The 12,162-nt window shown below is 41.7% G+C and overlaps 2 protein-coding genes across 2 annotated transcripts; one reads left to right on the plus strand and one right to left on the minus strand.

The window, feature by feature from the left end:
- Positions 1-936: 936 nt before the first annotated feature.
- LOC310940681 (ecto-ADP-ribosyltransferase 5-like) lies at positions 937-1,892 on the plus strand (the record flags this gene model as incomplete). The annotated part of the gene is made up of 3 exons (XM_083905670.1): positions 937-993; positions 1,073-1,822; positions 1,884-1,892. 3 exons carry the CDS (start codon positions 937-939, stop codon positions 1,890-1,892), a joined length of 816 nt encoding a protein of 271 aa, XP_083761796.1.
- A 4,839-nt stretch (positions 1,893-6,731) lies between these two features.
- ftr84 (finTRIM family, member 84) lies at positions 6,732-9,013 on the minus strand (the record flags this gene model as incomplete). Its single annotated transcript, XM_083906485.1, has 7 exons — positions 6,732-7,273; positions 7,386-7,439; positions 7,546-7,602; positions 7,687-7,843; positions 7,955-8,188; positions 8,274-8,369; positions 8,441-9,013. 7 exons carry the CDS (start codon positions 9,011-9,013, stop codon positions 6,732-6,734), a joined length of 1,713 nt encoding a protein of 570 aa, XP_083762611.1.
- Between the last annotated feature and the right edge of the window lie 3,149 nt (positions 9,014-12,162).

The following is a 12,162-nucleotide window of genomic DNA, read 5'->3' on the forward strand; positions in this document are numbered from 1 at the left end:
GCCGGTGTTGATATAACACATTCCATGGAACGTTCTTGCAGGGGTTTCTCACTTCTGGTCCTGGGGAGCCACTGTCCTGCATGTTTTAGGTGTTTTTTTTTAGGTGTTACCCTGCTACAACACACCTGATTCAAATAAATGGGGCGCTATCAGGCTTCAGCAGAGCTTACTGACAGGCTGAACATTTGAATCGGGTGTGTTTGAGCAGGGAAACATCTATATGTTTATGTATGTAATCAAGTACCTTCAAGAATGTAGATATTGGCAAATAGACTTGCTTGAGTTCTGTTTGAGCCACGTCACCTCTCATCCAAGAGGTTCCTCCAGTTGTATGTGAAGGTTTGACCCCCGATTGGAATGACCTGCAGTTGATGAGAGACACACCTTTCCCTTAAAGGTGCATTATGTAATAAATCTAAAGCAACTGGCCATAAAATCCTCCTAATATGTCACAGAGACTCAGGAATAATGTTCATATAACAAACTGAACTCACCAACAACAACAGTACAGCCAAAACATTTGCATTCAAAAAAATATTTTGCAGACTGCAAATCATGTTTATGTTTTGAAATCACGTTTTAGCATGTGGCGCCACCTACCGCTACGTCTACCAATCATTGCAGTCAGTAGAGTCTCAGCTGCCGAGCAACCACGGGGTTGCCAGTTACGTCAGAAAACGAAAAGACCTCGGTATTTTGAATTTGAACGTAGTAACCGTTTTTGGCCGCATTCTTACATATGGCACCTTTAAATCACCACATCATCACCACAGCATGTGGTCAGTGAACAAAAGTTGTAATTCCTTCAAAATGTTATGTCTCGTGTGTTATCAGGCTCTTAACATTTACTTGTTGATAGTGTTTTACTTTCGTAACCTGGTGCATTTGTGTACAGGATTAAATACTGGTGATAGCGGAGGAAGAAAGACGACGACGATGGGAGATTTGGCTGCGGTGCTATTGATGTTCGCAATCTGTACAGGATTTGCTAAGGTTGGCTACAAATCACCTGGATTGCATTCCTCAGGTGTGATTGCTCTGCATTGACACGTATCTCCATCTACGTTCGCAGGTGTCCGTGGAATCCGTCCGACTGGATCTGGCTTGCGATGCGGTGGACGACATGTACTCTGGTTGCAAGGGCAAGATGGACAACAGGGTGAGGAAGCTGTATCTGCCGTATGAGAAAAACAGAGACAAGAATTTCAAACTGGCCTGGGGTGAAGCGGAGAAATATTACAAGAAAAAATGGAAGCGTAGAAAGGGAACGGAACCGTCCTCTGGACTGAGCAAAGAGCAGATCATGGCTATTTACGTTTACACTCTCGACAAACCAAATGTTCACCTCGATTTCAATAATGCCGTTCGAAGCAACAGGCGCGTGTACTTGACCAAGTTCAGGTATCACGCGCTTCACTTTTTCCTGACCGACGCTCTTCAAACGCTCAACTCCCAAAAACCAAAAGCAAAGCGATGTGTGACTGGTTACCGCAGAACTAACGTCTACTTTGGACAAGACAGTCTCAACAAAGAGATCCGCTTTGGCTCTTTTACCTCCAGCTCTACGGGTTGGTATCCGAGCGCTTATCTATTCGGGAGGAAGTCTTGCTTTGAGATCGTGACGTGCTTCGGAGCGGACATCTCGCGCTTCTCAAAGTTCGAGGCAGAGAGAGAAGTGCTGATTCCTCCTTATGAGGTTTTTAAGGTAACAGGAATAGACCGGAGATCCGATGGCAAGGACCTGCCATGTGACGTCGTGTATAAACTGAGGAGCACGGGCAAGACTCTCTCCAATTTAAACTGTGCTCTTTTCGCAAAAAACGTGAACAAGATGAGAATTTTTCTTAAATATTGTAGCTTATGTTGGGGTTGGTGTTCTTCAGGCTAAATGAAGTGAAATCATCGTGAAGTCAGTATTATCAATGCGTCACATTGAGTTAAATGTGCAGCGGTAAGATTTTTTCCAACACTGATCCTGAATGAGATTAAAGGGATAGTTCGGAATCTTGGACATAAGACCTATTTTCCAACTCAGCCGGTGTGATGGAGACGTTTTCAAGAAATTTCATTCAGTTCTTCTAGTTGCCGAGTTCGCTGGTGCTATGGCTAGCGCAAGTCCATGGTACGTGCTAGCATGGCATTAGAAACACTCATACCGACTCCACAGTGCACCCGAGGCAAATCAATTGTAACGGCAGACTATCGATGTACGTATCTGTGTTGATAGAATAATATTTGAAACAAAACTAACCTCGCATCGCTTGAATTTTTGAGGGACTACTTTCTCAGCACTATACTTCCGGCAGCGGCGGACTGATTCCGTATGACGCGCTGCTGCTGCTGCTGCTGAGACATAAACCCTTCAAATTGCAAGGTTGGTTTTATTTCAAACATTCTATCAACACAGATATGTACATCGATAGTCTGCCGTTACAATCGATTTTCCTCGGGGTGCACTGTGGAGTCGGTATGAGTGTTTCTAATGCCATGCTGGCACATACCATTGACTTGCGCTAGCCATAGCATCAGCGAACTCGGCAACGAGAAGAACTGAATGAAAGATTTCTTGAAAACGTCTCCAGACGTCTCCATCACACCGGCTGAGTTGGAAAATAGGTCTTATGTCCAAAATTCCCGAACTATCCCTTTAACCCTGCTTCAGCTGATAATCATTCAAACTTCTGAAAGTATGATCCTCTCACACTGTGCCTTCTCTCTTTCTAAACTCTCCCCATTTGGTACTTTTGATAAAATGTCTCTGTTTGCATAGTTTATAGTATTGCTAAGTTAGATTTACCTAATGTTAATCTTTACCTAAATATATATATATATATATATTTATGTCTTCCGTTATTGACTTTTTTTGTGTACATTTCCACTTGCTTTTATGACCATTTTTTACATTTACATTTAAGGAGATTCAAATCGATGGGTCGTTACTGTCAGACTGTGCGAGTGAAAGGGTTCTTTGTGTCTGTATGTGTGCGAAGAACTGGCGACCTGTCCACGATGTACCTTAGATTTACATTTAAAGGCGCCATACGTAAGAATGTGGCCAAAAATCGGTTACTACATTTCAAATTCCAAATACCGACTGTCTTTTAGGTTTCGTTTTCTGACCTAACTGGCAACCGGTGGTTGTGCGGCAGCTGAGACTCTACCGACCGCAATGATTGGTAGATGGCGATAGGTGGCGCCACATGCACAAAACATAAACACGATTTGCAGTCTGCAAAATATATTTTTTTTAATGCAATTATTTTGGCTGTTCTGTTATTGTTGGTGAGTTCAGTTTGTTATATGAACATTATTCCTGAGTCTCTGTGACATATTAGGAGGATTTTATGGACAATTGCTTTAGATTAATTACATAATGCACCTTTAAGCATTTAGCATTTTATCCAAAGCGACTTACAACTTGCCTTTGCCCTTTTTCTGCAGCTCCCCCCGTAATTATTTTTTTACTATAATTAATGTATCATTTATCCTACCCACTTTGCTGCTGTAAATCTCGTTAACTTCGAATAAATCTGGTTTCTCTGGTATTCCATCTTCTTTTTTAAATACATATACTTATTCCTCAAGATTTCAAACTTCATTGACACGATACAGAATTTAATCTCAACTAAGGTGTTCGTTTTTCCTGTGTTGTTTGATTGATCATAACTCATAACTAACGCACTAACGTTACCTGCTCAAATGCTTACTGGACAATTACTGGAAATTGCAAACACAACACAAGAGTCATCATTTTATTGCTCGGAAGTCGGCGGCCGTAGAATAACAACACCACGTTTTTTTAAAGTCGACCCGCGCACGTACATTTATCTGCCACAAACAAATAATAATAGTGCAAAAGAGGAGAAAAACCATGACCGTGAATATTGTGACTTTGTCATTGGCTGAGCAAAAAGAAACACAAAACCAGACAGTTAAGATTATGCAGTATGAATGTATAATAATAATAATAATAAAAAAAAAAAATGTAAACAAAAATCATTCCAAATTAGTTATGGAGCACAAAATAAATGTCATACACGTACATCTTTGCTATACAGGGTTCAATGACAGTGACGATTTCCTTAAGCAGACAAGTTTTCCAGCTCTGTGCAGGTACAGAAGGGGTTGTATTAACCCAATCATCAAAAGTAAGCAAGTGAAAATAGTTAAGACATATTGGAAACGTACAGGACTAAAGCAATGTTGCAGTGGAATAGCAGCCACGTACAAGAACGAATCGGTGGCCTTGAAAATGGTCATGATCAACATTTTTTTAAAGGCCTTTCTCTTTGCCGCGTTGCGTTTCTTTTTTTCATTCCCGTCTCCCGGCGAGGGATGTTTTAATTTCCCGAGGACGCGGAGGCAGCAGGAAGCCGTCGCGGATAACAGGAGTACGTGCTGGACGAAATACGCGTATAGACACAGGTCGTTTTGAAACGTGTATCGGGCGTAAATACAGGAAATCAGAGAAATCAGCCAGGCGACGCACGCGCAGGCCACCCTGTACCGTATCGGTTTGTAACGGAGAAAGCGCACGGGGTACACCACGCCGACGTAGCACTCGGCGCAGATGTAGCACTGGAAGAGAGGACGGGCCGTGAACACGATGCCGCGTGAAAACAGGACGATGTTGAAACAGACCACTGATTCTAAACGAACGAATCCAAAAAAGCACAGGCTACACAAACACATGAAAATCTCACACGTCGCCAAGTTGAGGGAAAAGAAGTCTGACGTCAGAGTCCGAGCAGATCCCGTCAACACCAGGCCCACGACATAAGCATTCAAAGGAATACTCAGTGCTGCGTTCATGAACATAAAAGGAGCATATACTGCCATATTCTGACTGAAAGGGTCGCCAGAGTTGTTGAATGAATCATGACTGGTGGCGTTCATGTTGTGCCTGGAAAGAACATAAAAAAAAATCACATCACAAACGTACTTCATAAATGAAGTGATAGAATTGTCGTTCAATGATGAGCGATATGTGCCAAATTTTTACCTTTTTTTCATTCGGTGGAGTTCACCTCTGGATCCGAAACCCAGGTGTGAAGTTGTGCTCGCATCTGGAGGTCTGGCCAAGCGGCAGTGAAGTGAGGATTTGACGGCGATGCAAAATAGTCTAACTGGCTCTTATTACATGGTTCAGTGTTGACATAATAAATAGAACAGCAATCGGTAAACAGGCAGCGGTGGTGGCCATCTCATTTGAATAACAAAGGTAATTCAGGAATTGTCATGAATCGCGTCAAACATGTAAAGCAGCGCTGCGCTTGCGAGTCATTTTCTTTGCAAATATTGTGAGCCACGAGAACGTGACTGCATAGAAAGATAAAGAGGAAAAAAAAATTGAACATGTGGAATTTGGGGTTTTCTTGATGTGAGGTAGAATGTGAATATTTTTTTAAAACCAGTAAAGTTAAGCTTATAAGCCGAATTGAGTGAACTTAACCCTTTAAGGTACGCACCGAGAAAAAAAAATGCATTTTTTTATTATTTTATTTACTTATGATAACAATAACGACAATCAATATATATGTTTATATATATATTGTATTTATTTGTTATTTTTTTAATTAGACCCTACAGTATAAAGTACAACATTCAGAACAAGTCACATTGAGTGTTAGTATTGAGTTCAGCTTGATTTTTCATTTTTTTCAATGAGATACAACGACTTAAAGGGATACTTCACCAATTTGAATGTGGCTTTGTATTGCTAGAATAGCAGTAGTATTTTTTAGAAAATGTGCTTCCGTCCCTCAGTTTTTCAGTTTTTCTCAGTTTTTACAGAGTTGTAAAAAAAAATCTGTTTTCCATTTTCAAAATTTGCCCTACTGTGATGCAAAAACGCGTCATTTGACTCACAGTAGGGCACATTTGGATGAGGGAAAACAGATTTTTTTTACATGTCAGGGAAAAACTGAGGGAGGGAAGCACATTTTCTAAAAAAATACTACTGATTTTCCAGCAATACAAAGCCACATTCAAATCGGTGAAGTATCCCTTTAAAGTGTGGTCGACCGAATGGTTGAGTAGTACCTTAAAGGGATGATCACACACTTCTCAGAGTTATTGATAAGAAAGACAGCGCTTAATACTACTGGAATGGAGACTGTTTAATTATTATTGATTATTATTTAACTACTTTTATGTATAGATTTAATTGTTCGTGCAACACTGAAACGTTATAGTATATTATGTACAATTATAATACAAAAAAAACAGTAATGCAATTATACTACTGTGTTTTATATAAAATAGTCATTAAAACCCAGTTGAATTAGACATTTACATTTTATTGTAGTTTATCACATTCCTGCAGAACACACACACACACACACACACACACACACACACACACACACACACACACACAGTATTGTTATGCACATCTTAAATCACTGAAACAGTTAGTAAATCTCACTACAGCATGTATACATGAAACAGGTACTTTATACATTATAAACAGTTACATTCAGGCCTTGTGTTGTTAGTGTTAGACATTTTTTTTTATTTTATTTTATTCAAAATACCAGTACTAAATCTGAATGAATTTATTTTAAAGCTGAAAGTGCACGAGAGAAACATGTCGGTTTGAAAATGACCCTTATGTAATATACAATCGGTTATAATTCTGTTTGGAGACAATTACTGAAAAAAAATATACCGCACACATACAGGACTTTTGACAATTCACTCATTCTCCAACTTCTCTAAGATTTCAAACGTTAGTAAGTGGTATGATTTGACCTCAGTTGGCAGAGGGTAACTGAGGAGCCCACACCAAAGCCAGCATATAAAGGCTCACTGAACTGAGCTTTGAAACGATGGATGAGCTCCATGTTCTCCGATATTGAGTAAAAGGCCAAAGTGCTGCCCGCATAGTCCAGGTAGACGCCGATGCGCGTGGCGCGGGGAGCACCAGGGAGGTCTTTGTCAGCTCTGTTGTGCCAGGCGGAGTAGCCCGAGTCCGAGCAGAGGAGACTCCAGGACTTGTCGTTGTAGCCCAGCAGGCTGTGGGAATTCTTCCCCTTGCGGCTGATCGTCTTGTACGCCACGCCGACGGAAAACTCGCCGCTCCACTCCGCCTCCCAGTAGAACCGGAAACCGGTCAGCGGCTCCTTGCACAAAACCTGGGAGAAGCCGTCGAACCGCTCCGGGTGATCCGTGTAAAACTGGACCGTTTTCTTCCGCGTCACCCTCTGGTTCCCGTCAGACAAAACCAGCTCTTTATAAGCCGTGTTTGGATCGAAATTCATCTTACAGGAGTCTAAAAAAAAAAAAAACATAAATATATATTGTTTTTGTCAAAGGAGAGCAAACCTTCACCTTTATTTTAACAATAATTCACACTAAAAAAAAGACAGATCTAGTTTACTCACATCTCAAGAAGTCTTTTCTTGTTTTTGGCTCCTGGAAATCTACTTTGCCAGGAACTATTTGCACACGAAAAACACAGACATTTCATTTTGAAACATTTCATTTCATTGGTTATTATTCAATTATTAAATATTCAATTAATTTCACTTGATATATTCTCACCTTTAAGTCGTTTATCTCCATTTCTTGGCAAAAGTATGTACACAGGGGTTTCACTGACTGTGAACGTACAGCAAAAGGTCGGTCAAGTCACTCGCCCACTTTTTTGGGTTTCACATTTGAAAGTCGTGCACAAGAACCGACCTGTTTTGGAGATTTTGCTCAGTTCCTTCTTACAGATCTCGTCCAGATGCTCCTTCATCTCCGCGGCCGTCTTGCTCATCTCTCCGAAGGAGAATTGAGGGTTGATGAGCACTTTGGGCACCATGGCCTCGGGAGGAACGCACAGGGTTGGAAAATTCTGTTTCAAAAACAAAACAAAACAAAAAAAACTGATTGTGAAGTCAAACAATGTTTTTTTACGTGTAGATTTGTTTTCCGTCTTGCAGCTCTGCGTGATCCTCTGATCCACCTGCAGAAAATGGATGTTATCCTCCGTCTCGAGGATCTGCCGTAGCTCGGCTTCCCTGCGTTGCAGCTCCAGTATCTCCTGCTCCAGACGGTCCACGTAGCCCTCCGCCTGCGACATGGCCGCCTGCATGTTGGCCATTATCATCTGATGGATTTCCGCCTTCCATCGCTCCACTGCCTGGAGCATTTCGTGGAACGTCTTGTCGCTTTCCGTCTGTGCACGCTGGGCACCGCTCTGAAAAGGTAGAATCAACAGAATCAACACAGACGCCCCCTGCAGAAACACATCTAGCTCGACTGGACTGTGTGTCTAAACTTACTTTGAGAACGTCCACGTTGTGCTTGAGCTCCTGCAGCTCCTTCATCCTCTCCTGAATGATGTGATGGACTTCAGACTGAGTGACCACCAGGACTTTCTGAAGGAACAGCACAGAGGTAAGAAGACTTTTAGCTTTTGTGCATGACATTTCTAATCCGCAAGCCTTACTTGTTTCTCTATGCGCTCTTCTTCCGCCGAGGTGATGTTGTGGCCGCGGTGTTCTCTGACAGTGCACAGCACACAGATGCACATCTGGTCCGAGCGACAGAACAGCTCCAAGCCCTTCTCGTGCTGGGGACAGATCTTCCTGTCCAGGTGGCCGGTCTCGTCCACCAGCTTGTGTCTCTTGAAGGTGGACGACTCGTAGTGGGGCTTGACGTGCGTCTCGCAGTAGTACGCCAAGCACATGAGGCACGACTTCACGGCCTTGCTGCGGCGGCCGACGCAGAAATCGCAGAAGGACTCGCGGTGCATGTAGGGAAACGGGGTCAGCTCCGGCGGATGGCGCCGCGGCTCGAGGTGCACGTCGGGCAGGTTGCGCCTCAGCACGGGCCGCGGGGTGAAGGTCGCGCGGCACTGGGGGCAGTTGTACACACCCGTGTGGTCGAACTGGTCCCAGTAGATTTTGATGCACTCCAGGCAATAGGTGTCACCGCAGGGGATGGTGACCGGGTCCCTGATTGCATCCTCACACAGTGGACAAAAATCCTCAGGTGGTAATGGAAATCCAGACTCATTCATGGTGATAATGGATAAGACAAATGCGGGAAAACGCTCTGAGTAAGACAAGTGCAGTCAGTCGGCCAGGCTTTGACGTCCAGAGAGAGAGAGTCGAAGCAACTGCCTGTCAAACCGGAGCCAAAGCTGTTTTCTGCTGACATTTAAAGGCGCACTGGCTTTGTTTCTACTATAAGCAGACTGGTGATATGTTTTTTTTCTTCCCAGCATCTGAGTGAAAGAACTGAGGTCTGCAACCGTTATTAAAATCTGCTTACAAAGCAGATGAAAAAAACAAAAACAAACAAAACGGTTGCCATTGGTGACCCAGGAGAACAAATACAAGTCCTATTCAAAAACTATTAACACACTGGTTGTTGGTATTTAACAGAGGACAAATCATATTCTTGTCTATTTCTGATGTTTCTATTCTATATGTTTCCCACAGTCCAAAAGAATGCAGATTAAGATGGTGATTAAGGTATTTGCCATTCAACTGATTTTCAAAATCTGTATCCTGTTAAATCCAGTGTTTTGGGTGAAACATGGACCTTACTGCCTCTGCCATGTGTAATGTTTTCTAAAAGCTTTTTGTATGTCTCACTGTTGAAATGACGTGTACTATTTTTTTATTTCTCTTCTCACGTCCGCGCTGCCGCAACACTGCGATTGTCCCCGTCATTTGGGCCAATTGAGCACGATCTTATCTCGCGTTGTTTTCCATGGGCGGACACATACTTCATGTGGCTTTCCATTTGACTGAGCAGGGAGTTTCGTGATGGCCGCGCGATGCCAAAACAGCTCGTGTTTATCCTGTAAACAAAACAACTCGTCAGTAAAAAAGCATGCGGGCTGGAAAACCTGAAAAACTACGCGAGGTGAACGCACTGTAGAACTAGAGGACAAGTGATATCAGCTCTGTTTTCAAACATGGTAATTGAAATAAAAATGTAATGGTTTTTCTTCTGATTTATTAACAACTAAATCAAACTATTTTCACGCCTTTATATTTGGTTTTATGTGTAATGGCATATTTGGAGCATGATCTTTGATCTCCGAGTCAGATTGCTTACAAGAATACAGTGTATTTGAAGTGTAATGTAACAAAAATGATGTTTGTGCCTTGATTTTCTGAGTGCCATTTGTATGGAGGACAAAACCTGACGTAATAATAAATAAAGAAAGAAAGAAAGAAATACCTTAAAGGTGCCATATGTAAGAATGTGGCCAAAAACGGTTACTACATTTCAAATTCAAAATACTGAGGTCTTTTAGGTTTCGTTTTTTGACGTAACTGGCAACCCGTGGTTGCTAGGCAAGCTGGGGCTCTACTGACTGCAATGATTGGTAGACGGCGCTAGGTGGCGCCACATGCCAAAACACGATTTGCAGTCGGCAAAATATTTTTTTTTAATGCAAATACTTTGGCTGTACTGTTGTTGTTGGTGAGTTCAGTTTGTCATATGAACATTATTCCTGAGTCTCTGTGACATATTAGGAGGATTTTATGGCCAGTTGATTTAGATGTATTACATAATGCACCTTTAAGTAATGCATAAATAAATAAATGCAGGAATAAATAAATGTAGGTGAACATAAATGTAGAAATAAATGTAAAGCATGTATTTATTTATTTATGCATTTATTTTTTTTATTTTTGTATTCATTCATTCATTCATTCATTCATTCATTCATTTATTTATTTATTTATTTATTTATTCATTTATTTATTTATTTATTCCTGTATTTATTTATTATTATGTCAGGTTTAGTCCTCCATACATTTGCACGCATACAAGTGCATTGCAATTGTACACACATTGAACACACGATAGAGGAAATAACACAAGAAACACAATACAAACACCATTAAATACACACACACACACACACACACACACACACACACACACACACACACACAAAGTGCAGTTCTAATAAATACTATCTCATTTAAAAAAAGAAAAAAATTAAAAAAAGACAGAGAGACATTCACCAGAAACAAAAATGAAATATAAGTCTCTGACGCTGTGTAAAGTGCAAAGTGTATAATGTGATGGAGGGTTGGAGGATGATTCGGACTATTGTCTTTGTCCTTTGAAGGGCCACACTTATCATGTGCAGACAAGAATGCTATTGTGCAGAGAGAGAGAGAGAGAGGGAGAGCGTGGCCGATAGCTATGAGCTTAGGTTTGCAAAAGGGTGAGAACCCTGACACTTTTTCCTGAGAAAGGAGGAAAAAAAACACGTAACGTCTGTCCTCTAAATAAAGACATAATGGAACACAAATGTATACCACGTTAAACAATTCAACTATATCCTCAATCTCCCCACAAATGCACTGTCGAATAAGGCAAGAATGAACAGACACGAGTGCAGCTAAGTGCAGCTGTGATGTCACAGACTGTGCCAGTCCGTACTCTCTCCCTCCTCCCTCTCGTGTTTCTCTCTCCCCTCATCCTCTCTCTGTATCCCCCTCCATGTTTGTCATCAGTGTGAGGAAGCCTGGGAGTGGTACCGGAAGCAGGAGCAAGGAGAAAGAAAGAGGAAAGAGGAGGTTAGGTGGACCATCCTTCCATTCAATTCAGCAGGTACATTTTTACTCTCAGTGTTTTTTTTTTGCTATTATGGTCATGCACTGAGCTCAACGCTAATGCAGCTCTACCATAATAATCACTGTTACTGCAGCATGCTTTTATTTATGGTTTACCCTCCGTAACGGTTCTTCCCGCCCAGGAGATCCAAACCTTTCAAAGCTGTTACTTTGAATGCTGCGTTTAGATTTGAGATTATCTCTGTTGGATGTGAGAAGGTTTATACGTCATTTATCGCTTGCTATTGTATTGGTGCACTCTTATTTCAATCACCGTGAGCAGCAGTAACAGCAGTTACATATGTATGGATGGATAAGTCTGTGCATACATGTGTGCACGTGCGTGTGCGCGCGCTAGTGAGTCTGTTTTTGTGTGTCTGTGTGAACGAGAGAGAGAGCGAGAGAGAGGAAGCAATTTGGAAATTGGAAATTAAATTAAACTGCACTGACAGCATCGATATAGATGTGGAAATCACTCTCTTCCTCACTCTCACTGAATGTCATGGCGGTCATTTCTTGGCAAGCAAGACATCAATCGGCTAATAGAGTCATTATGAGTTTGCATATCCTCAGAAGTATA

The sequence above is a fragment of the Microchirus variegatus genome (assembly GCF_963457635.1).
Source record: "Microchirus variegatus genome assembly, chromosome: 19".
NCBI classification, from domain to species: domain Eukaryota; kingdom Metazoa; phylum Chordata; class Actinopteri; order Pleuronectiformes; family Soleidae; genus Microchirus; species Microchirus variegatus.